The following is a 26,135-nucleotide window of genomic DNA, read 5'->3' on the forward strand; positions in this document are numbered from 1 at the left end:
GGTTTACCGCAGATCTCTGCCCCAGCTGGGCAGCTACAGCCAGCCACTCGGCATGTGAGGCCTGGCCCTCAGGCTTGCTTTCTGGCTCGAGCTGTACTCCATCCGTGATGCCAGGGGGACAATCCACACGTCATTTGCTGCATGCTCCCTGTGTGCTAGGCCCCACACAAGTGCTTTACACGGTCTAGGATTGATTTATCATGACTCAAGGTAGTTGAGATTATCCTTGTTTGGAGATGAAGGACAGTTAAATAACTTATCCAAGTCCACTTTCATAAGTGGTAGAGCAAGGACATAAACTCATGTTCCATTGACTCTACAGCTTAGAATCCTTTTCACTCAACTCTGCGGGAAAACCCTTGTCCTTTATTGCTTCAGGTGGAAATTTGGCCAAGTAGGTTGGACGAGGTGGCTCATGCTTGTAATCCTAGCAGTTTGGGAGGTGGAGGCAGGCAGATCACCTGAGGTCAGGAGTTCGAGACCAGCCTGACCAACATGGAGAAACCCCTGCCTCTGCTGAAAATACAAAAAATTAGCCGGGTGTGGTGGCGCATGCCTGTAATCACTATTCAGGAGGCTGAGGCAGGAGACTTGCCTGAACCTGGGAGGCGGAGGTGGTGGTGAGCCGAGAGTGTGCCATTGCACTCCAATCTGGGCAACAAGAGCGAAATTCGTCTCAAAAAAAAAAAAAAAAGAAATTTGGCCAAGTACCTATCAGTAGTGTAGATTAATGTTTCTTAACCTAGCCAGTACATTAGGCAACTGTGAACTCCTGAAACACGTGCCTTGATCCCACCCCTTGAGATTCTGATTTAACTGGCCTTTTAGGAGCCTGGGTACCTGTCTTTCCTAAAATTCCCCAAACGACTCCAGCCTTCAACCTGCAACAGATAGATGGCCTAATAAGCAAGTAGAACGTTTGCATAGCAGAGTGGTTCCCAAACGTTAGCCCCCATCGGAATCACCTGGAGGGCTCATTAAGTTTGACTCAGCAGATCTGGATTGGGACCTGAGAATTTACATTTCTGACTCCCAGGTGCTAATGATACTGCTGGTCCAAGGCCACCCTTTGAGAACCACTGGGTTTTAAGCTAAGTGCCCAGATGGAGTAGATGAGGTGCACAGAGGTGACAGGTTCAAAATTAGGTCAGGTGAGTGGCTCCTAGCCAGCGTTCATTCTGCACAGCTGGAGGAGGGTGGTTTGTCCATTCTTCCATATGTTTTTTCCTTCAGAGCTTCACTGTTGCCTGGGCTGGAGTGCTGTGGTGCAATCATGGCTTACTGCAGCCTCAACCTCCCAAGCTTAAGTGGTTCTCCTGCCTCCGCCTCCTGAGTAGGCTGGGATTATAGACATGTGCCATCATACCTGGCTACTTCTTATTTTGTAGAGATGGGGTCTCACTATGTTACCCAGACTGGTCCCGAAGTGATTCTCCTGCCTCAGCCTCCCAAAGTGCTGGGCATGAGCCACCACACCCAGCCAGTGGTACTGTGCGTGTCACCACTGCTTATTAACTGCATCTGAAAGTGCGATGTCACTGACCATATTCTTTCTCCAAACTGAAGCCATACATTGATTTAGCCAAAGCTGCCTCTAAAGCTAGGACCAAAACGTTTTAATTCTGGAAAGAAAAAAAAAAAAAAAGGTTCATTTTCCAAGGACTCACACGTAACAGATGTACACAAAGCTTTTTGAGTTTTATTTTTTTCCTCAGGTTGGAGATTCATCTTAACATGCATGCATTTGAAAACAGGAACAGGGTCTCGAACTGTTTAAAGCAGACATTAGACAAGCACGGGATTGAAAATTCCTAAAAATGGAAACTGCAGTGGGATATCAAGAAGTCACACACTTGGTGGGGTGGTAGTTTGTCCTGCTTCCACAAAAGGCGGATCTGTACTTCATTCACATTTTAATTTCAATGATCTGACCTAATGCTGGGGTGTGCTGAGCAGCACTGGGCCCCTCCCCCTACCACCTCACAAAGTGGCTCTGAGCAAGGGCAAGAGGCTCCTGTGGAAGCTTCTGCCCTGGGATCCTGGCACAAGCTGCTGAAGGATAGCTGAGTCTCCTCTTCCCCACGGGGGACTCTTCATAAGGGGCACATTCCAGAGGAGGGAGAGGGCCACGTCACTGCCCCCTGCAGATGGCTGGTAGATTGGGGGACAGTTGTCTGAATGGTTTCCCTTTCAGGACCCTCTGCCTACAAGACTGCCAGGAAGAGATGAGGCTCCTAGACTTGGGGGGGTGCCCACAGGTTTAAGGCCAGAGCTCTGAGGGTTGTTTAAATGTACTGTCCCTTCTGGCCCCCAACACCTGAGTAACTCACATGCTGGGGTGCTGCTGTTTTCTCTTCTACCCTGAATTGGTGAAAAGTCAACTGGGGGTAGGACTGGCTACTGAGAAAAGTCCTGGGTCTGTCGTCCACCTCCCCAGGGCAGGCCCTGGCAAACCGTGAAGATAAATAGGAAAGGCAGGGCAGGAGTCAGCCTCACACCCTGAGCGCTGCCAGCAGGCCTGCTGGAGGCCGAAAGCACGGGCAAGAGAAAAGAGTGAAGTAGGGAGAGGGGATGAAGAACTGCCACTGAGAACAGCCACAGGGGCCACTAGTGGCACCTGCCACAGACCAGCAACCCCTGAGCTAGAAGACGAGAGGTGGAGCACTGCTTCAGTCTGCGCCCCTGAACTGGGGCTTCCTGGCATGCCTGTGACCCCAAGCCGCAGAGGACAGGAAAGGAGCTTGTGCTGGGGGACACAAAGACCCAGTGGTTAATTAACAGGAACCAGGGCCAGGGACCTTCATCTAGAGGTCAGTGGAGTCTCCAGGGCAGTCATCACTGTGGCTGGGAGACGACAGTGTCTTGGCTGTGGGCTTGTGGAAGAAGAGGGGTAGGGATGGGAGACGGGGTGACTGGATGCCAGCCAGGAATCCTGGCCTCACCCAATCAGCCATGTCCTTATTCTTACACCTTTCTTCTTGGGAGACCCAAAATTATTCTGAGATGCCATGGCCCCAGTGAGTGACGCTGAGGGCAGTCACTTCCCCTCCAATGCCTTCGACTGCCCAGAAAAAGAATGGCGGGACCCGAGGAGGAAAGAGTGGGGCAGACAATGCGTGGGGGTCAGTCCACTGTCTCCACATTCAAACTGCAGACCACGTAGAATATCATGACAAAAAGAAGAGAAAGGAAACGTGTATAAACCAAGATAAATAGCTTTTAAACATTTGAATGCCAAAGGAATTAGGGGCCAAACCCAAGGTTTTCAAGATAGCACAGCGAATGACCCTTAAGAAAAAATTGAAAATCCACCAAACCACAGCTTAAAATGTTGTGACCCAATCAACAATACTGTCAGAAAAACAAAAAGCATTTGAAACAGAATGCTACCTCTCAAAATGTAAACAATATACAAAACACACACACACACACACTCTCACTCTCACTCTCTCTCTCTCTCAATGTTAAACAAGTTAGATACCTGGTAGTCGTCTTGAACCAGTAAGATCGTGTTACACTTTCCGTACATTATGGCAACATGATCAGCAGACCAAATGCAGAGAAGCCGGTGGGAGCCCAAGGCCGTGGAGGCTGCTAGCAGACAACTTTCCAAGCTTCAGGGATGCTGGGCCTGACTAGGAGCAGATCCAAACTTCCATTCTTCATTATGAAGTGGGGAAATCAAGTCCAACATTATTCCTAAGTAATCCCTTTCCCAAGTCCAATTTGCTTTCTCCACGAGTGGGTTGGTTTCAAGTTTCCTAAGTCACTTAGTGGTCTTGCAGCAGTTGTTCAGACCTACCTATGGCCCCTTCCTGGGGCCAGGGCAGTGATTTTGACCCCCACCTGCCTCTTCCAGAAGGGTTCCCACCCAATCCAGCAGCCCCAGTGAAGTCCAAGAAGGCTGTGTCTCCATCCTTTTCCTGACCTGTGTGCTGTGAGTCAGGCGTAGAGACAGTGCTGGTTCCTGCTTCAGAAGCTGAGCTTGGCCAGGTTTGGAGGGAGCCACAGGAAACCAATCTATTCATTCAAAACGGTTTCACACACGATCTTCACATCTTTGGGGTTATATACAAGTTTGACCACATCTCATCCCAAATCCCCAGTTCCTGGTTGAGGGTGAGAAGACGCAGGAATGTGCCTCCCCAAGCGCAGAGCAACGGGGCTGTTTTCTCTCTTGGCCGGACCAGTCTGCGGCTTGTGGCTCAGTTCTAAGGACCTGGGTGGCAGGCTCTGAAGGTGGGTGGAACACCTGCAGGAAGCCGCTCCTTCCAAGAAAGCCTGTGCTAAAAGCCTAGAGGGGGCAACAAGGAAGAACAGCCCCAAGGCTGAGGCCAGGTCAAACCCCACATCAAGCCTCCGAACTGGATTTCCTGGATCACATCCTTGTGTAACTCTAAGATGGGGGCACCTTGCTGGTGCTGACGAGGTGTCTCTGCAAAAGAGCACTCCAGGCGCTTGGAGATCTGCCCAGAGCTAAGAGCTCAGCTAGAAGTGAGAGTGCCTGGGAGGTCCGAAGGAGGAAGGAAACGGAGGGCACAGGACCTCATTTGATACATCAGGTTCTGAGGTTTTCCCAAAGGGAAATAAGCATTTAAACATGAGGGTCCTGATAAATCCAAAGGTACTCGTGTTCCTCTTAACCTAGTGGGAGGCAGGCTTTACAGAGAACACTCCTGAACTCCAGGGGCTGAGAGCCTGGGGCTTGGGCGATCATCACAGGGTTCTCTGAGAACCAGCTGTCTGAGAACCCAGCCACTCTCCTGCCCCTCACCATCCCGTGAGGAGGAACTCACTCCCCTCTGAGATCTTTGATTGTGACCCGAGATGCCTGGTGTTGCCTTGGTGTGCTCCGGACAGGATGGAGGACTAATGGAACATTTCACTTGAATCCAAGGTGGAAAGGTGGAGGAAGTTCACAATACTCCATCAAATTACAAAGTTCATCCAGACCAGACCAAATGCAGCAGGGCCAGGTGTCTGACCTCTCCAATCTGGCATCAGAGCACTTGGTTCTGAAAGGACCCTTGTGTGGGGTCTACTGGGTATCTCTTTAATTGAAGGGAACTGAGAGCTGGGCAGGGAGGGGGAGGGTGGGGAGGGTGATGAAATACACGATGATAAGTAGCAAACCTGGAGCAATGACATTTCAGAAACAAAACCCAAATAAACCCACAGTCATCTCTAGCCCCAAGGTAGCTTCAAAGGTTATAAGGTACCAAAAAGGGAACCCCTTTTTAACTGGGTGTCGAATCGGGGGGGAAAAAAAAACCAAGGGTAAGCAGAAGGCGGGGTTACATCCTGTGCGTAGTTGCACACACAGCACATCCCCCTCCTCTTCAGCTGAAGTCTTTTTCGGTGTCACGGGCTGCAGTCTCATTGCTCAAGCCCTCCCGAACCCCCACTTTGCTCCCACCCTCCCATCTAGCCCAAATACACCCTTCTCCCTAACTCCCGATCCCCAAGCCCATATCCGGCTCTCTGGCTCTGGCTGAAAGAAGATAACTATGTCAGGATGTTGGACATAAACTCGTTGAAGCGTTTGGAGTACTGCTCAGGGTTCACAGTCGAGATCTCCGCCCCTGCCTGTAATACACAAGAGGCTGATTCAGGTTGGGTTCCTCCACCCCAATCAGGAGGCTGCACCTGGGAGAAGCCTGGGTATTTAGAAGCCTGTTACTCAGTATCAGAGCTGAAAACCACCCCCCCCCAACACCCCAAGACTGAGCAGATCACCTCAGGAAGTGGCTCACAAGCTCCAAACTGTCCTGACCTCACACCTGTGATTTATTATTATGATTTTTCCTTTACTCCTGTGATTTATAACCCCAGGCCTGCACTGAAGTAGAAGAAAGGCAGTGGGGAGGTGGCAGGGAGGCTCTGGATGTCTGCGGGGGCCACTGCATGGAGAACAGGGCTTCAGGCCCACGGGGAAACAGGCCCACAGGGAGCAGTCTGGCCATGGAAACAAAGCTCTTACTGGCCCTTCAGCAAGATGCACAGCAGGCCCGGCAGGCCCTGGGGAAAGACACTGGCGGGCTTGGCCCCGAGGGCTGGAGAACGGGGGGACACATCAGTTGGGGCCAGCCTGGCAGGGAGTGGGTGGGTGAGGGCAGTCAGGCTGTTCTTCCAGTCTGCTGTCCTGGGAAGAAGGGGGCAGGTGTGTGTTCCTTGGCACAGGAGGCCTGAGACTGCCCTCCCTGGGAACTGAGGGTGAGCGCAGACGCACCAACTCAGCTGGGCCCTGGGTGAAGATGGAGAGGACTCACCCCGTGTTTCACCGTTTTGGCAGCATGTGCAGCTTTCTTCTTCGTGTCGTATGGCGTGAGGATATCGATGATGGCCATGAAATACACCTCCTTCTTGGGGGAACCTGGAGGGACATGGGGAGCAGGGAAGGAGGAAGAGGGTGCAGGAGAAGGGCAGAAAGCAGCTGGGCACTGTTACGAAGGCTCAGCTCCAGCCCTATCATGCTGGGGCTGAGAAAAGGACGAGTGGGGTCCTTCCCAGCTTTCACAGCTCTTAGCTTACTGGATCTTCACAGTCACCCAGTGGGGCTGACGGGACAGTATGAATAAAGTTTGGCTCATCGCATGAACCAGAGCAGAACCATTCCTCAGTCAGCCGGGACAAGCAGGGAAGCAGAAGAAAGCCTGGCAGAGAAGGAGCTCCAGGGCCCCAGGTTTGGGTAGTGACCCTATAGCGGAGTCTAGAGGCAGAAAGAGGCCAAAGGCAGCAAGGAATGAGGTGGAGGGCCAGACGCCTTGCAGAAAGATCTAAGCAACTAGCCAAGGGGTAGGATGAGCCAGGGCTGCGCAGGGCAGGCACGGGCTCTCACTTACTTTCGTGGCTTTTCATGGCATAGACATCAACTGAGGGGTCGAATTCCCCAGGACCAAAGAACCGAGGAAAGCTGAGGAGGTTGCCAGGGCTGTCCGGAGGTGTGCCATAGGAGCACAGCAGGTTGCCGCCCACCCCGTCATTCTCACACTCCTCGTCCTCTGCCCGCTCCTCCACCTCCATCTCCTCCTGCTCCGCCCGGTCCACGTCATGGATGCCCACCAGCAGGCTGTAGTCCATGATCTTCAGCTGCGCTAAGAACTAGGAAGGCCAAGGACGGAAAGATGGAAGGAAGAGGTTACACAGGACATCTCAGTGGCATCTGGAAAGGGGGAAGAGGCATTCCTTTCAAGTCAATTCTACAAACGGCTCTGAAATTCAACAGAGCATAAGGCATCAGAGCACCTGCCCTCGGCGGTCTCTCTAAGTCTAATGGGGAAAACAGTCGTTCAGCAGGGGAAAGGCAGGCAGGATGTGGAGACTGCAGTGAGCTGTGATCACACCACTGCACTCCAGCTGGGCGACAGAGCAAGACTGTCTCAAAAAAAGAAAATGGGCAAGGAGCTGTGGGAGTCTACAGCAAAGGGTGAACAGGACCTTCCCTGAGGAAAGGAGTTAAGGCCCCAGGTGAAGGATCAAGAGGAGAAGTCAGTGAGGCAAGGGCTGCAGGACTAAAGCAGAAGGAGCTGCAGGAAGGGGGCGTGGCTCTCCTGGGATCATGAGAGGCCATGGTGGCTGGGTGTGGCTGCCCAGGACGTAGGTTATCCCTCTGTCCAGCGTATCCACGCTGTATACGCTAACGTCACATTAGTCTTTCAGTAGCTGTCTTGGTTATCAGTTTACTGCAGTTGAATCACAATGCTTATAGTCAAGTAACCCATATTTGACTTCATCATGACCCCAAAGAGTAAGAGTAGTAATGTTGGCAATTCAGATATGCTAAAGACAAGCCATAAAGTGCTTTCTTTTTCTGAGACAGAGTCTCGCTCTGTCACTCAGGCTAGAGTGCACTGATGTAATCTCGGCCCACTGCAACCTCCACCTCCCAGGTTCAAGTGATTCTGCTGCCTCAGCCTCCCAAGTGGCTGGGACTACAAGGGTACACCACCACACCCGGCTAATTTTTGTATTTTTAGCACACATGGGGTTTCATTATGTTGGCCAGGCTGGTTTCGAGCTCCTGACCTCGCGATCCTCCCGCCTCAGCCTCCCAAAGTGCTAGGATTACCGGTGTGAGCCACTGTCCCTGGCCAGCTTTAAGTGAAAAGGTGAAAGCTCTTAACTAAAAAAGAAAATAGAGCCGGGCGTGGTGGCTCAAGCCTGTAATCCCAGCACTTTGGGAGGCTGAGGCGGGTGGATCACGAGGTTGAGAGATCAAGACCATCCTGGTCAACATGGTGAAACCCCGTCTCTACTAAAAATACAAAAAAAAAATTAGCTGGGCATGGTGGCGCGTGCCTGTAGTCCCAGCTACTCAGGAGGCTGAGGCAGGAGAATTGCCTGAACCCAGGAGGCAGAGGTTGCAGTGAGCCGAGATCGCGCCATTGCACTCCAGCCTGGGCAACAAGAGCGAAACTCCATCTTAAAAAAAAAAAAAAAAAAAAAAGAAAATAGTCTGGGTGCGGTGGCTCACGCCTGTAATCCCAGCACTTTGGGAGGCCGAGGCAGAAGGATCGCGAGGTCAAGAGATCGAGACCATCCTGGTGAACATGGTGAAACCCCGTCTCTACTAAAAATACAAAAAATCAGCTGGGCATGGTGGCACGTGCCTGTAATCCCAGCTACTTAGGAGGCTGAGGCAGGAGACTTGCCTGAACCTAGGAGGCGGAGGTTGCAGTGAGCCGAGATTGCGCCATTGCACTCCAGCCTGGGTAACGAGAGCAAAACTCCGTCTCAAAAAAAAAAAAAAAGAAAAGAAAAGAAAGAAAAGAAATTGCATGCTGAGGTTGCTAAGATCTCCTGTAAACAAATCTTCTCTCTGTGAAATTGTGAAGAAGGAAAAAAGACTCATGCACAGTATATACGTAGGGTTCAGTACTATCTGTGGCTTCAGGCATCCACTGGGGATCTTGGAATGTGTCCCCCTGATAAGAAGGGACTATTGTATGATAAAATAGAATAGAAAATATCAGAATCATGACAGAAAGTAAGGATAGACAGTTTCAGTTGTGTGTATTCACTGGGTTGCAAGGTAAAATAGACTTCTAACTAGACTCAGAGACAAAGTCTGTAAAAACTATGTCATCAACGTATCAGTCCAGGTAAAAATAGAAAAAAAGGAAAAGAGAATACAACACCACAAAAGAATGGCAGTCAGAACCAACCTACGTTCTCAACACATTCCCTAAAGGTCAAAAGAGGCTGTGTGGTGCTGGGGCAAGTTCTGGGGCCCTCCCCTGGTATCATGTGACTCCTCTTGCCAAGCCTCAGTTTCCTCATCTGTATAATGGGTGCTGTGAGCAGGATGGTGGCTCAACTCTTTTATCTAGGATTTTATGACTTGGAGAAGAACAAAATATGGACGGACACGGGATGGAAATGGCCAGCTGGCATTCCAGTTTAGCTAATAATGAGGCAAGTGTCCAGTCACCATCACAAAGCAGTCACTAGGAGACTGCTAGACTGACCACCGTTTATTGGGCCCTAACAGTGAGAGGACTAGGAGGAAAATCATTATAGGAGCAGAAAGGCTCGATGCATGGGCCCAGAACACAGCCAAAAGCACAAGGAGCCCTAACAATGGGAGCCCAGCAGGATCTCCTTGGAAGAGGAAGAATGGGAGGGACGCCACTCTGAGCACTTCCTGGCTAATTTTTATTTTTATTTTTTATTTTTTGAGACGGAGTTTCACTCTTGTTACTCAGGCTGGAGTGCAATGGCGCGATCTCGGCTCACCGCAACCTCCACCTCCTGGGTTCAGGCAAGTCTCCTGCCTCAGCCTCCTGAGTAGCTGGGATTACAGGCACGCGCCACCATGCCCAGCTAATTTTTTGTATTTTTAGTAGAGACGGGGTTTCACGACGTTCACCAGGATGGTCTCGATCTCTTGACCTCATGATCCACCCGCCTCGGCCTCCCAAAGTGCTGGGATTACAGGCGTGAGCCGCTGTGCCCGGCCGATTCTTTTTATTTTTAGTAGAGGTGAGGTCTCGTGATGTTGCCTAGGCTGGTATTGAACTGCTGAGCTCAAGCAATCCTCCCACCTCAGCCTCCCAAAATGCTGGGACTGCAGGATCTTAATAGCTGGGTTCCTACAGCTCTGATGGCCAGAGACCTTCTCCATTGTACGGACAACAGCAGAAGGGAGTCTGAAAAAGGTGTTGGAATGAATTAGCAAAAAGCATTCTGAAGTGAATCACAAGCGTTCTATTGGCGCCAACGATGCTCCGTCAGATGGAATGGTCATTTGCACTTGCTTTAGGTGCCCGGCAGTGCCCATGCTGCCTCTCCTTTTGTCTATATTCCAGGAAAGTCGTGAATTCCATTTTTCTTAAGGTTGAAGAGGCTCCCAGTCTAGGTACAGAAGGAGCCCTGCAGGTGAAGATGAAGGTCAGTAAGTACCTCAACATCCCGCTTCAGCTTCTCCAGGAAGTTCTTTTTGCTCTCCTCTCCCACGTGCAGCTTCTGCCCTTCATTGAGGAAGTCATTGTCTTTGAATGTTGGCAAGTCCTTGGCCTAGGAGAGCAACAGCAGTTAGGCTGGGTAAGCCTTATTCATCCACCCCAGGGACACCCCACTGTTCTGCTGGGAGCAACCATACAGAAAGGGGAGGGGTCCTCAGTGTAGACAACCTACTAAATCAACAGTGCAGGAGCCTCTAGTCTGAGGCTTTGGGCAGGCAGGGAGGGCAAATACACGGCAAACACATGAAAGACGAGGACCGACTAAACGATTCTTTCCTGTTGAGCCTGGACCAGCTCAGGGCTCAGGCAGCCACTCACTGACTTAGGCTGGACTACGAGTTGGGAATGTCTCCCATCCCAGGAGGACTATGAAGAACCTAGTGATGGCAGAGGTAAAAGACTAGAGACCAAGGTCTAGGCCTAGCACAAGGACAGGCAAGTGACCAGTGACACAGAGCATTTCATGTTGACAGATGGCATGTCTGGGAGCTGGGCTAGGGGCTACGATGGGCGACGGACAGGATGGCCGACAGGAGTCGTTTCTGACTCCAAGCGACCCTTCCACTCCTGCTCAGCACCAGCATACCTTCTCCTTGTCGCTTGCTTCTCTGGCAACCGTAGAACCCTGAAAGAGTAAGAGCCATCAGGGGAAGTCCAGCTGAGGCAAAGTCGACTGCATCAGCAAACATGAGAGAGCCAGCAGGTGAACTCAGTAGACTGGTTAGAGTCCTAGAGGGCCAGGAGGCGGCACCTTCTTCATCTAGTCTGCGTCAAGCCCACTTACAGAGCTCGATGTACAAGACACTTGTTAGGTGCTCAGCAAACAGGACTGCACTAGAGACGTTCAGTCCCTGCCCTTAACAGGGGAGACAGATCAGCAGTGGGTCCACAGTCATTAGTTCACTTACGATCACGGGGCTCAGTGTTATAGGGAGGAGACAGGACACTCTGAAAGCACATACCACAGGGGCCGGGCCTGGACAGGGGAGGGACGGTGGCCAGAGCCTACCTACTTCCTCGAAGTAGTATTTGAGCTGAGCTTAGAAGGGCAAGAAGGAAGCAGTTAGGTGGGGGAAGGAGGAGGTGGAGAGAGGGAAGGAGCAGATGTGAAATCCTGGGAGGAGGAGGAGCGCTGCAGCAACACAGAGGAAACCAGTGCAGCTGCGGCACAGACGGAAGGGATGGCGGCGCAAGGTGACAGAAGTCAGAAGCCAGGACCAAGAACAAGGGGCGCCCTGATTCTCAGCCACAAATGTGGCCTTCTCAGTGTCCGGAGACGCGCTTGCGCTGTCAGTCCACGGGGCCCTGATGGATGCCAGAGTGTTTGTGTTAGCACAGCCTGTCCCCATTCTGCTGCCCTCGCTGTGCACATTCCACAGACAGGAACATCGACTGTTGCAGAAATACGGCACGTTTAGGGCTTAAATCATCTCCTGTTACTGTCACCTGGATTTCAAACAGCCTTTGGTCCACAAGCATATCCACTTCAGAGTTCCCTGTCTGCTAACGACATTACCAGCTGTCCCAGTTACATGGAAGTTGGTGTTAGTGGCCAACTTCAGACAGAGGGGAGGCACAGCTCTGGCCAACACAGAGCCCTTTACCTTGAGGTCATACTTGCGATGCACAGTGAGCCGATGGCTGAACACGTTCCTGGTAACCACCATGTAGGTTTCCACACCATCCACGGTCAGGCGGTACATGCCCAGGAACTGTGGCAAAAGAGTGTTGCCATGACACTCCACTATAAACTAGGATGGAAAGGAAGAAGAGAAAGAAGACTAAGCAACAGGCAGGTGCCAGGGACGGACAGGGCTCTCCCCAGACTAAAATGCTCCCTGGCTCCCTGGGATTCTAACCTCTAGACCGGTCATTCTCCAGTTGGGTCCTATGAAGTAATAGGGGTTTCTCAGGCTTAAAAACAGGCAACAGCCACCTCCAGCCTCCTGTTGGCATGGCAGAGGGAGAGGCGGTCTGAGCAGGTGGCTCACAGCCCCTGGGGGTTCATGTTATTAGAATCTTACCTAAGATTTTGTTTAAAATAGGATTTTACCACAGGAAAATCCCTGATCCACACCTTGCATCTCCTCTGCCAGCCTGCTATGGGAAAGCCACAGGGAAGAGAAAGGGTGCAGAGGCAGGTCAGCGATCCAGCCATCTGGGAGAAGAGAACGGCTCCATACCCAAACTCTTATCCATGCCATGCCCTGGGGTTTCTGCCGTAACTCCCGAAAGACCAGAAATTCCCTTCAGCCCTTCTCAGGTGCCCCAGAAATGAAGACCCAAGCAGGCTCAGGACAGACACACAGATGGTGCCACGGGGCTCCCTGCCTTCCTCATGGACAGGTTCCAGATGAGTGGAGATGGGACAGGAAAAGAAACAAGCCTGCTGAGCCAATGGGGCCTCTTTCAGAAGAAACGGGGCAGATGCCAGAGCGTGAACACTTTCCAGCTGAGCCTCGTCACTGATGTGCCTTCACAGCTCCTGTTTTCTTTTCTAAAGTAGGCATTTCAGCTCACAGAAATGTGGCTGCGGGAGAGTCCTGCTGCTTGGTAATCAGGAAGTAGCCACCATTACCAAAGAGGACGAATCCTTCCCTAAGAAGCTCCCCTGGGGCTCCCTTCTCCCTCTTCCAACCCATCCTCTGCAGCCCAGGCTTGGGACTCACCGTACCTGGTGGTATTTCTTTAAGATGTTGTGCATCTCTGCCACGTCCTCACTGGACACAGTCTTGATGACAAAGCGCCGGTCGTAGGTGGTGAGGAAACGCGTGCCACACCGGCCCTGGCTGTCACTGTTGATGGGGGCGCTGCGCGTCACCGAATTCTGATAATCGAGACAAAAGCAGGCTGGGCTTGGCAGGGAACAGGATTTGACTTTCACTGAGTCTTCCCTCAGGGGCTGGACTGCTTGAAAGCCAACAACACTGAGATAGAGGGACTCCCAGATGGGAGCTTACCACCCCTTTTCTCACGGTGTTTTCACATCCCTCCCCAAGTCTTCCTTCAAAGTGACAAGAATTGTTCCTTACCACCCGCCCTTCATCCCAGTCTAGGATGGGAAGAGAAATGACTGTAAAAGTTTCCATCCTGATCCCAGAGAGCTACCCTACCAACTAAAATCCTGCCTCTGATGGAGGGGGCTGACTCTAATGTGGACCCTCACATGCACTATGACCTTGGGTGAGCCATTTCACTTCTCTACCCTGCATTTCCTCATTGGGAACACAAACAGGCGGACTGAGCTGATTCTCCCAGGCTGTTGGGGCTGGCAAAGACGAAGCCTGGGAAATACTGTTTTCAGGAGGTCTAACACAAAGAAGCAATGCGCGGTCGTCGCTTGTCCCTGCATCTACCCTAGTGCCGAAAAACCTTCCCCAAAGCAGGAAGCTGGTCTTTATCTCTGACACCTTTCCCCTCACCTCAACCTCCTGCTTGTCTATGCAGGGCTGGGAGGCAGTTCTGGGGAGCTTTCCTGGCTATATCCCTGCTCCTCCTCAAGGCCCTACTCCCAATAGGATCAGAGAGCAGTAGAAGCCTCAAGAGGGAGGGTGGGGAAAGGCGTGAGTCAACCAAAGGGACATGTTCACCAAGCAGACACCAACGGACCTTTGGGAGGCAAGGCTGAGGGGAGAGCCCAGGTGTCCCTGTTCCCAAAAAAAACACACGTGAGGATCATGTCACAGAATTGCCTCCTCTCCAAGCCCTTTCCCCATCTCTTAATGAGGATCCTGTTATTATTATTACTATTTTTGTAAAGATAGGGTCTCACTCTGTCACTCAAGCTGGAGTACAGTGGTGCAATCTCAGCTCACTACAACCTCTACCTCCTGGGCTCAAGTGATCCTCCCGCCTCAGTCTACCAAGTAGCTGGGACTACAGGTGCCACCACCAAGCCTGGCTGATTTTTGTAGTTTTTGCAGAGATCGGGTTTTGTCATGTTGCTCAGACTGGTCTAGAACTCCTGAGCTCAAGTAATACTACTGCCTCAGCCTCCCAAAATACTAGACTTATAGGTGTGAGCCCCCACACCTAGGCTTTTTTTTTTTTAATTTTATTTTTTTGAGACAGTGTCTGTCACCAGGCGCCAGGCTGGAGTGCAATGGCACGATCTCCGGCTCACTGCAACCTCCGCCTCCCTGGTTCAAGAAATTCTCCTGCCGGGCGCGGTGGCTCAAGCCTGTAATCCCAGCACTTTGGGAGGCCGAGGCGGGTGGATCACGAGGTCGAGAGATCGAGACCATCCTGGTCAACATGGTGAAACCCCGTCTCTACTAAAAGTGCAAAAAATTAGCTGGGCATGGTGGCACGTGCCTGTAATCCCAGCTACTCAGGAGGCTGAGGCAGGAGAATTGCCTGAGCCCAGGAGGCGGAGGTTGCGGTGAGCCGAGATAGCGCCATTGCACTCCAGCCTGGGTAACAAGGGTGAAACTCCGTCTCAAAAAAAAAAAAAAAAGAAATTCTCCTGCCTCAGCCTCCTGAGTAGCTGGGACTACAGGGGCGCGCCACCATGCCCAGCTAATTTTTGTACTTTTAGTAGAGACGGGGTTTCACCATGCTGGCCTGGATAGTCTCGATCTCTTGACCTCGTGACCCCACCTCGGCTTCCCAAAGTGCTGGGATTACAGGTGTGAGCCACCGCGCCCAGCCTTTTTTTTTTTTCTCTTTTTTTTTTTTTTTTTTTTTTGAGAAGGAGTTTCGCTCTTGTTACCCAGGCTGGAGTGCAATGGCGCGATCTCGGCTCACCGCAACCTCTGCCTCCTGGGTTCAGGCAATTCTCCTGCCTCAGCCTCCTGAGGAGCTGGGATTACAGGCACGTGCCACCATGCCCAGCTAATTTTTTGTATTTTTAGTAGAGACGGGGTTTCACCATGTTGACCAGGTTGGTCTCGATCTCTCGACCTTGTGATCCACCCGCCTCGGCCTCCCAAAGTGCTGGGACTACAGGCTTGAGCCACCGCGCCCGGCTTTTTTTTTTTCTCTTAAGGATGGTGTTTTGCTGTCACCCAAACTGGAGTGCGGTGGCGCAATCATAGCCCACTGCAGCCTTTAACTCCTGGACAAAAGGAATCCTCCCGCCTCAGCCTCCTGAGTAGCTGGGACTACAGCCATGCACCACCATGCCCAGCTGATTAGGATCCTACTCTTGACTTTCTCCTAATGCCTCCTCACAAAACCCTGGTGGAGGAGTAGGGGAAACTAAAGTCAGGGGTGGCAAGCCGCTCTGGGAGTTCCTCAGCAAAGGTGCTAAGGTAGCACCCCTCAAAACAGGGTGTTCCCATTGCAGAAATGTTGAGTAGACTCTGTGGCCGAGTGCCCCTTCCTCCCAGCCCGGCCTTTCTACCAGTAAGACTTAAAAGCTGCAACCCTAGTTGGGAGGTAGAGGCAGCATCCCCTGACTCTCTCAGGGGCTGGCAGGCCAACACCAGAGGGTTCCCTCCCTGAGCAACATCCTCCCGGCCCTCATTTCCGTCATGAGCACAGGAATGCACCCACAAGGCTATTAGGGGCAAAATGCAGACACTGAGAGGATGTAATTAGACAACCCAGGAGACAGCCCTAGTCAGGGGAACCCCTCACTAGGAATCCCTCACCAAGGAACAACGGAAGGAAGATGTAAGAGCAACTTGGGGTTCCAACAGTGGCAAGAAGCTTCCAGAAAACCTCCAGCCCCAGTCATGATTAAGTTCAGGGTTCAATCCTAACAAGGGGCTGAAGGAGCCTCCCCGTACCTTTTAGGTCGGGTATTCCTGGGCAATCAAGCCCCAGGAATCTCCCCCTCCTCTCACGGTCCCTCACTCGCCTCATCAGGATACTTTTCTCTGCATGCAAGCCATCCAGAAGGGAGGCGAGAGGGGAGGAGACTCTAACCCAAGGCCCATTCTGCTGCTGTGAACTACTCTGTGAAGGGGTGGGGTGGCAAGAACTACAGTGCTAGCAAAGATTTGGGCACCCATGCTAGGTTTCACTGTGCTATACACTAGGGTTCACTGTGCTATGGGGCAAAGAGTTTTCCCCATAGACAAATGAAAGTCAGCGATGTTTCAGGTCGGGCACGGTGGCTCACACCTGTAATCCCAGCACTTTGGGAAGCCAAGGTGGGCAGATCACAAGGTCAGGAGTTCAAGACCAGCCTGGCCAACATATTGAAACTTCGTCTCTATTTTTAAAAAATACAAAAAATTAACTGGGCATGGTGGCAGACACCTATAATCCCAGCACTTTGGGAGGCTGAGGCAGGAGAATCACTTGAACCCGGGAGGCGGAGATTGCAGTGAGCTGAGATTGTGCCATTGCACTCCAGCCTGGGCAACAAGAGTGAAACTGTCTAAAAAGAAAAAAGAAAAGAAAAGAGAAGAAAATCAGCTAGATTTCCTACAGCTATAAAGGTGAAGTGGAAAATTCGCCCACCTTCACCACAAGGCTGTCTGCCAGGGAAGAGGATCCAAGGAGACATGCTAAGTGGAGAAGGGGCAGAAACCATGAACTATGAGTCACTCTAATGTCCGTGGCACTGGGATTGATTCCTCCCAAGAGGCCAATGGCCTCTATGATGCTGTCACTCACTGGCATGCAAACTTCCCCCCCACCACCAGGATAGGGCACAAGTTTAGGAGGTGACGGTCATACCTGGCAAGAGGTTACACTACCCTTAAAGGCTTCCTTTTCTAATCTGTTTTCTCTGCTTTAAGAGGCCTCATTTCTTGCTGACAACAATTCTTTCTTTTTTTTTTCTTTGAGATGGAATCTCACTCTTGTCATCCAGGCTGCAGTGCAGTGGCACAATCTCAGCTCACTGCAACCTCCACCTCCTGGGTTCAAGTGATTCTCCTGCCTCAGCCTCCCGAGTAGCTAGGATTATAGGCACGGGCCACCACGCCCAGATAATTTTTTGAATTTTTTAGTAGAGATATGGTTTCACTGTGTTAGCCAGGATGGTCTCAATCTCCTGACCTCATGATCCATCCACCCCAGCCCACCAAAGTGCTGAGATTACAGGCGTGAGCCACTGCATTGGGCTTTTTTTTTTTTTTTGAGACTGAGTTTTGCTCTTGTCATCCAGGCTGGAGTGCAATGGCGCAATCTCAGCTCACTACAACCTCTGCCTCCCAGATTCAAGCAATTCTCCTGCTTCAGCCTCCCAAGTAGCTGGGATTACAAGTGCATATCACCATGCCTAGCTAATTTTGTATTTTTAGTAGAGACAGGTTTTCACCATGTTGGCCATGCTGGTCTCAAACTCCTGACCTCAGGTGATCCACCCATCTTGGCCTCCCAAAGTGCTGGGATTACAGGCGTGAGCCACCACACCCAGCCCAATTCTCTCTCTTTGAAGTCAAACTACAGAGGGGAAGGATTCTTCAGCCTAGACTGGAAATGTCAGACTAAAATGAAAGTGCGTCTGTAGCCCCCCTCTCTCCTACTGCTCTCCCTCCCAAGGAGAGAAACCTGAGCCTGTTTGGCATCCTCAGAAGCACTTCTTTTTTTTTTTTTTGAGACGGAGTTTCGCTCTCGTTACCCAGGCTGGAGTGCAGTGGCGCGATCTCGGCTCACCGCAACCTCCGTCTCCTGGGTTCAGGCAATTCTCCTGCCTCAGCCTCCTGAGTAGCTGGAATTACAGGCACGCGCCACCATGCCCAGCTAATTTTTTGTATTTTTAGTAGAGACGGGGTTTCACCGTGTTGACCAGGACGGTCTCGATCTCTTGACCTCGTGATCCACCCGCCTCGGCCTCCCAAAGTGCTGGGATTACAGGCTTGAGCCACCGCGCCTGGCCCCTCAGAAGCACTTCTAAGGCCCTTGCCCTCCAAGGGGACCCCAGTGCCAGGGGAGAGACTGACTGGGCTGGAGCAAGGCATGACAAGGAAACACAGCACAAGAACAGCCAAAACGTTTTTAATTCTCTACTTGTCCTGTGGCTTCCTGACCCCATTCCATTCCCTAACCCTCCGATATTGCCAAGAAACTCCATACCTGGTAATCCTGATCATCAATCCCAAACCTCTCCCGAAGGTTTCGGAACACCATGGGGCAATACTCCTTAAACTTAAATCGGCTGGGCAGGTTCTCCCTAGGGATAAACAGAGACATGTCTTTGTGAGCTGCCCCTTGCTGATCTTAATTATTTTTATTATTATTTGTAATAGAAACAGAGTCTCGCTATGTTGCCCAGGCTGATCTCAAACTCCTGAGTTCAAGCAATCCTCCCACCTCAGCCTCCTAAAGTGCTGGAATTACAGGCATGAGCCACCATACCCGGCCTCGTCTATATTCTGACTTCAGAACTTCTCAGAGTGCGTCCACAGATCACCTGGATCTGAACAGTCTGCCATACTTAACACGTAGGTTTCTACGCTGTTAGGAATTCTGAAGTTGAGTCTAGAAACAAATACTCCAAGGCTGGGCGTGGTGGCTCATGCCTGTAATCCCAGGACTTTGGGAGGCCGAGGCAGGTGGATCACAAGGTCAGGAGTTCAAGACCACACTGGCCAACATGTTGAAACCCTGTTTCTATTTAGAAAAAAAGAAAGAAAGAAAGAAAGAAACACTCCAGGTGATTCTGAGCATGTGAAAGTTTAAAAACTTTACATCTTGTATTCACCTTGTAAAAATTAATCCAGCGGTATGCTTGTGATTTGTGCACTTTTCTATGTGTATGTTGCCCTTCAATAAAACATACATTAAAGAAAAAAACTCCCGCCCGCTGGGCCAGGAACCTGAGTACAGGCTCCACCTCACAAGTGCAGTGCTCACTCAGTGGGAAGTGCATGTGAACATCTGCTGTGCAGTGAAATCAGCCTGAATGCTATAGGGAAAAACCTCCCTCATCAGAGGGCCCCTCTCCTCTGGCCATATTCCTGTGGAAGCATCCTGAAAATGATCACACACAGGAACCTCACCCTGGGCTTCCACTGAGAAGTAGGAAAAGAGTGCCTGAGTTAAAGCGGTCCTCAGTCAATTCAGTGGGAACACAAAGTCCTGCCTGCTGGCACCAATCGCCACCCTCCCACTCCTTAGTCAATACAGACGCCCAGGAGGAGGATCATCTTGAAATGATGACTCCTACCATTCTCCATCTTACAACAGCTATCCTGCCTAGGAACCCCCTTTCAGAAATATGTCCTCTGACTACTCCAGGATGACAGGCTTTAAGGAAATCAAAAGGAATGTCTTCTTGGAGAGGAAGTAGCCTATCTGCCTTATCTACCCCATCTTCTAGTAAACAGCACCAGAATCTAATAAACAGCATATACAGCACTGGTGCAGTGGCTCACACCTGTAATCCTAGCATTTTTGGGAGGCCGAGGCTGGTGGATCACCTGAGGTGAGGAGTTCAAGACCAGCCTGTCCAACATGGTGAAACCCCATCTCTACAAAAATGCAAAAAATTAGCCGGGCGTGGTGGCGGATGCCTGTAATCCCAGCTACTCGGGAGCCTAAGGCAAGAGAATCACTTGAACCCGGGAGGCAGATGCTGCAGTGAGCTGAGATTGTACCACTGCACTCCAGCCTGGGCAACAAGAGTGAAACTTTGTCTTAAAAAAAAAAAAAAAAAGTACATACACAATTGTTGGAAGGACAAAAGGAATAAAGATAAAAGAAAATAAGAGATTGGGTTCTCTGCTTTAGGCCAAGACATCAAGGAGGTAGAACCTCACCAGAAGTCACGGACCCTGAAATGGGTAGTGGTGCAATGCCCACTTCCAGAGCCCTGACCCTTGGGTCAGAACAACCTTCTTTCTGGCCTCTGAGTTGAGGGCTGCCTCTCCTCCTTAGGTGGCCACTTACCAGGTGGCAGCTATGGAGACAGACAGCTTCTAGAACCAGATGGTGTTACTTACTATGGCAGATGGAGGTCACTAAGGGATGTTCTCAAGTCAGTCTTCTCCTCTGGACTAACAGTCTGGGAATGGTTGGGTGATAGAACCCAGAGAGTGAAGTGGTGGGGACTGTGGGACAATGAAGAATAGAACCAGGATTCCCATGCAGAAAGCAGAAAGTGTGAGCAGCGAACAGTCCTGGGGTGGTCCACAGAGCATGGAAAATTCAGGCCCCAAAGGGCTGAGAGCAGGTCCAAAACTCTGCCAGGTGAGGCAGCCCATAGAATGTTTCCAACAATGTCAGAGACAACCTTCAGACACTAGTGCTAATCCAAGAAGTGACAACAGGCAAAAAAATGGGAAGTGCTACTCTGGGTAGTGCTCTCGAGCCCCCAGCCTGCTGCTCATACACCAGCCAGCCAGAAAAGAACCTGGCGGTATCCCAAGCCAGGAACATGCCTGTCAGCCTCCTGCCTCAGACTAAGATCAAGACGGGGCCACTGCTACAGCCTCACACGGGATGCCTCAGCTCCTGAGCAGCTGACTTCCACCTGAGCTAGCTCTAGATGAATCACCCTGGGCCCAGTCATGTGCCCCAAGGTTCACCGGAGGTAGGCTGATAAAGGAGTGAGATGCCAAGACTAGGATGAGAGGCACATAACGAATGCATTTTCCCGGCCATTATGTCAGCTCTGAGACCCAGGTGCTGCCTCGGCTCCCGCCATGCATGAGGCTTCAGAAGCTTCTGACTTGAGGGTAAGGACTGCCCACAAAACCTGAGTCCACTCAGCAGACAACTTACTTATTGAAGAGATGATTGTCCACCTTGATCTTGCTGTAGGCTTTGAAGTCATCTGGCATTAGCATGACAGGAACAGGGACATTGCTCAGCTCATTGATCTGAAAAGCAAGGAAGAAGTAAGGCTCTCAGCCAGGAGGCCACCTGCCACAGAGACACTAAGCTATAATGTAAATGGCACCATCTCCCTAAAAGCACATCCAAGTTTCCCTTTCTTTTTTCTTTTTTTTTTTTTTTTGAGACGGAGTTTCGCTCGTTACCCAGGCTGGAGCGCAATGGCACGATCTTGGCTCACCACAACCTCCGCCTCCTGGGTTCAGGCAATTCTCCTGCCTCAGCGTCCTCAGTAGCTGGGACTACAGGCACGCGCCACCATGCCCAGCTAATTTTTTGTATTTTTAGTAGAGATGGGGTTTCACCATGTTGACCAGGATGGTCTCGATCTCTTGACCTCGTGATCCACCCGCCTCGGCCTCCCAAAGTGCTGGGATTACAGGCTTGAGCCACCGCGCCCGGCCTGTCTTTTTTTTTTGAGACAGGGTCTCATTCTGTCACCCAGGCTGAAGTGCAGTGGCACAATCATGGCTCACTCCAGCCTTGACCTCCTGGACTCAAGCAATCAGCCCACCCAGCCCCACAAGTAGCTGAGACTACAAGTGGGCACCACCACATCCCGCTAATTTTATTGCATTGTGTAGAGACAAGGTCTCACTGTCCTGAGCTCAAGCAATCCTCCTGCCTTGGCCTCCCAAAGTATTGGATTACCTGGGAGGTAATCCAAGCCCCAAGCCCCAAGCCCCAGGTAACACCCAGCCCCTCCCCATCTTTATTTCTGTTCTTCTCTTCAAATAAGTTCTCAACCTTGCCCTATTTACCTACTGAAACTCTTCACCCAATAAGGGCCAGCTCAAATAGCACTTCTTCCCTGAAGTTTCCCAAGATTCTCTAGACCATAAATACCCTTTTCCATCTTGAAATTCCTGAAGATTTGTTTGTATCTGTCTTCTCGCCATCTCTCTCATATTGTAATTAATGCTTATAAACCTTGCCCTTGCCTGCTATAGTTAAGCTAACCAATAGCATATCATATATATATACACACACACACACACACACACACACACACACATATATATATATATATATATATATATATATAATTTTGAGACAGAGTTTCACTCTTGTTGCCCAGGCTGGAGTGCAATGGCGCGATCTCGGCTCACTGCAATCTCCACATCCCAGGTTCAAGCGATTCTCCTGCCTCAGCCTCCTGAGTAGCTGGGATTACAGACATGCGCCACCATGCCAGGCTAATTTTTTTTTTTGTATTTTTAGTAGAGATGGGGCTTCACCATGCTGGTCAGGCTGGTCTCGAACTCCTGACCTCATGTGACCCGCCCACCCTGGCCTCCCAAAATGCTGAGAATACAGGCGTGAGCCACCATGCCTGGCCTTAATTATACTTCTAAGTGAAGATCATCCTACTAATCTTTAGTGCTTGGTACCATTACTAGCATATATGGCAGGTACTTGATAAATATTTGTCAAATGCAATAATAAATGATCAGTAGGTAAATGTCTCCCAACCTAAGTGGGTATTAAGGCCTTTGAACATCTTCATACAAATTGCGGGTTATTCAAGAAATTAGCTCAAGACAGAAAAAAAATGGATGGGTTTATATCGATATGTAACTCATATCCCCAAGGTGAATTTAAAGTGAACAGAAGTACGTGTCTGGCCACTGCCCGACTCTGACCCTCCTGATAAAAATAGGGCCCGGCCTGCTATAGTGGCTCATGCCTATAATTCCAGTACTTTGGAAGGCTGAGGCAAGGGGAACACTTGAGGTAAAGAATTCTAGACCAGCCTGGGCAACACAGCAAGACCTTATCTCTTAAATAAATAAATAAATGAGAGTCCGAGGCAGGAGGATCAGCTGAGGTCAGGAGTTCAAGACCAGCCTGGCCAACATGGTGAAACTCTGTCTCTACTAAAAATACACAAAAAATTTGCAGAGCATGATGGAAGGCACCCGTAATCCCAGCTACTCGGGAGACTGAGGCAGGAGAATCACTTGAACCCAGGAGGCAGAGGGTACAGTTGGCTGAGATCGAGCCACTGCACTCCAGCCTGGTTGACAAGAGACTCCATCTCAAAATAAAGAAAGAAAGAAATTAGCCAGGCATTGTGGTGCACACCTGTTGTCCTAGGTACTCATGAGGCTGAGGTGGGAGGATTGCTTGAGCCCATGAGTCTGAGGTTTCAGTGAGCTGATTGCACCACTGCACTGTACACTAACCTGGGCAAGAGTGAGACCTTGTCTCAAAAAAGAAAAGAAAAGAAAGCAGGGCCAGTTCCTAATGTCAAGTTCTGCCCTACACTAAACTGGGGAAGATGGGACAGGATGCCTTGCCTCTACTGCAAACAAACCTTCTCACTGTCTATTGTCCCTTCAGGGAGCTGGTTCCTGGACAGGGAGCTGGCTTTCTATTGGTGCAGAGATAAGGGCAGATCCTGCCCTTCCCTACCTCAAGTTTAGCCAATTAGTGGTCTAATTAACCACAGATGTCCTCTCTCATCACAGCAGAGTATTTGACATTTGACCCTCAGCCCAGTTGCCACTAATGCATTCAGGATTTAGAGAGGAAACCTTAGTCCTGACTTAATGGATTGGGGGGAGGGGGCACAGCCTTGTGTCTCCCAGACACTTTCCTTGCAAATCCTATTATCTCAATGAGGCCCCAGGCGGCAGTGAGGGGATAACCCAGAGTCATTTATGCTCCTCTAGGAGCATAAATGGGGAAAATGGCATTTAATTTGATGCCCCTTTTATGTTGTAAACCTTTTTGATTTAGAAATGTCAGAGAATGGAAGAAGTTCAAGTTAATGCAGTAACTGGGCTGGGGAATCATACCTTCCCAGAGTTGGTAAAAACCCAATTTATTCATGGGGAAATGAAGGAAGCCACAGGAATGCATGTGCTTGGAAAGGGGCGTGGGGGGGTAGTTTATGGTTGGCAGCGGAGCAGACTCAGTAAACTGCTGGCAAAAACTGACTGGCACAGACACAAAGTGTATCCTGCATGATTCCATTTATATGTAAAATTCTACAGCAGACATCTATAATGAGAGAAATGAGTCGCCTGGCCTGGGGGCAAGGGGTGCCGAATGTAAAGGGACAGGAGAAGTGTGATTCCAGAGTGACAGAAATGTTTTATACGTTGTTTGGGGTGATGGTTACATGAGCATATACATTAGCTGAAATTTATAAAATTGTATACTTAAAATACGCACATTATACATAAACTATTCCTCAATAAAGTTGATTTTTAAATTCTAAGCATCCAGCTTTCTGATACCCTTCATTGGATAAATCCTCCCAATAGCTAAAAAACCCCAAAAGACCCATGCCAGTTCCCATTCCAGGGAGTGCTCACAAGAGAATGTGATTGTCAAATCTGTGCCTACAGAGGAAACCATTCCACCTCCTTGTTTTTCTGCCAACAGAAACAATTCATGGTGGCTGTCCCATTTCCTTTTTCCTGGCATACCAAGCCTGGCTCTGAGACTTAAAGGGAAAACAGAGACAAAGAGTTCAGGGCTCTTCCATAGTTCTGCCTTTTCTGGTTCATACCTCCACGATAGAAAGAACATGCCATTGGCTCAAAGAGTGAGGCCACAGAGCAAAACATTAAAGTATCTGCTGCAAATTGATTCTGGGTTCATTTAAAATCCAAACTTGATGCCAAGGCAGGGGCTTGATACTGGAGGAACTAGAAAAGACTAAAACACTGGCTTGAGAGGGATCAATTGCCCCTTAGCCAAGATGAGTTATTCTAACAGGAACTATTCAGGAATGTTCTATTCATTAATTCTCCGAATAAGTCTTGTTCTCATTTCATCTCTATTCTTTTTTTTTTTTTTTTTTTTTTGAGACGGAGTTTCGCTCTCGTTACCCAGGCTGGAGTGCAATGGCGCGATCTCGGCTCACCGCAACCTCCGCCTCCTGGGCTCAGGCAATTCTCCTGCCTCAGCCTCCTGAGTAGCTGGGATTACAGGCACGCACCACCATACCCAGCTAGTTTTTTGTATTTTTAGTAGAGACGGGGTTTCACTCTGTTGACCAGGATGGTCTTGATCTCTCGACCTCGTGATCCACCCGCCTCGGCCTCCCAAAGTGCTGGGATTACAGGCTGAGCCACCGCGCCCGGCGATTCTTTTTTTTTAAAATTTATTATTTAATTAGGTTCAATTCAGGTATAATAATTCATCTCTATTCTTGATTATACACCCCAATAGCAGGAAATTTTCTTTTCTTCTTTTTTCTTCTGGGACGGAGTCTCGCTCTGTTGCCCAGGCTGGAGTGCAGTGGTACGATCTTGCCTCACTGCAACCTCTGCCTCAAGGGCTCAAGCAATCGTCCTGCCTCAGCCTTCCAAGTAGCTGGGATTACAAGCGGGCACCACCATGCCTGGCTAACTTTTGTATTTTTAGTAGATACAGGGTCTCACGATGTTAACCAGGCTGGTCTCAAACTCCTGGCCTCAAGTGATTTGCCTGCGTTGGCTTCCCAAAGTGTTGGGATTACAGGCGTGAGTCATGGTGCCCAGTCTAAGAAATTTTTAACTCAGCTAACATTGGTGAATAATCCATCTCTCAACTAGGGGAGACTCACCCCTTACTTCTACTAGGCTACATGTAGATGATTCACTGTAGGGATTAGCCATATTATTATTAATATTTTAGTTTTGCAAAATTTTATGTCCCAGAGAATTCTATTCCATTTCAGTTGAACAGTTCCTGTTGAAATACCCACTACATGCTTCATTCTGTTAGGTAAGTGTATGGGAGGAGAACACAAGGCAATAAAGTGTTGTACACGCAAAATAATCAGGAGGCTTATAATCTCATCAGGGCGATGAGAAAAAGCCCTGACACCATGCAACTCAAAGTCAAAGCAGTATACAACTAAGTGAGAAACCAGGGATACAGACATCAAGAACAGCAGAGGCGGCCAGGCGCAGTGGCTCAAGCCTGTAATCCCAGCACTTT

At 50.1% G+C, this 26,135-nt stretch overlaps 1 protein-coding gene across 2 annotated transcripts in view; it reads right to left on the bottom strand.

Moving 5' to 3' along the window:
• Nucleotides 1-1,679: 1,679 nt before the first annotated feature.
• PIP4K2B (phosphatidylinositol-5-phosphate 4-kinase type 2 beta) overlaps nucleotides 1,680-26,135 on the bottom strand; it is a 35,051-nt gene continuing 10,595 nt past the window's right edge. The window contains exons 2-11 of one of the 2 annotated variants that reach the window (XM_010341815.3): nucleotides 21,087-21,184; nucleotides 18,438-18,534; nucleotides 13,138-13,290; nucleotides 12,323-12,409; nucleotides 12,068-12,214; nucleotides 11,050-11,088; nucleotides 10,402-10,515; nucleotides 6,843-7,101; nucleotides 6,270-6,373; nucleotides 1,680-5,586 (exon numbers count right to left, since the gene is read on the bottom strand). In XM_010341815.3, coding sequence (XP_010340117.2) covers nucleotides 5,506-5,586; nucleotides 6,270-6,373; nucleotides 6,843-7,101; nucleotides 10,402-10,515; nucleotides 11,050-11,088; nucleotides 12,068-12,214; nucleotides 12,323-12,409; nucleotides 13,138-13,290; nucleotides 18,438-18,534; nucleotides 21,087-21,184 — 1,179 coding nt within the window. In that variant the 3' untranslated portion in view covers nucleotides 1,680-5,505. The remainder of the gene's footprint in view (nucleotides 5,587-6,269; nucleotides 6,374-6,842; nucleotides 7,102-10,401; nucleotides 10,516-11,049; nucleotides 11,089-12,067; nucleotides 12,215-12,322; nucleotides 12,410-13,137; nucleotides 13,291-18,437; nucleotides 18,535-21,086; nucleotides 21,185-26,135) is intronic. The other variant, XM_010341816.3, reaches the window with a different exon arrangement.

Source organism: Saimiri boliviensis, chromosome 17 (assembly GCF_048565385.1).
Source record: "Saimiri boliviensis isolate mSaiBol1 chromosome 17, mSaiBol1.pri, whole genome shotgun sequence".
NCBI classification, from domain to species: Eukaryota; Metazoa; Chordata; class Mammalia; order Primates; family Cebidae; genus Saimiri; species Saimiri boliviensis.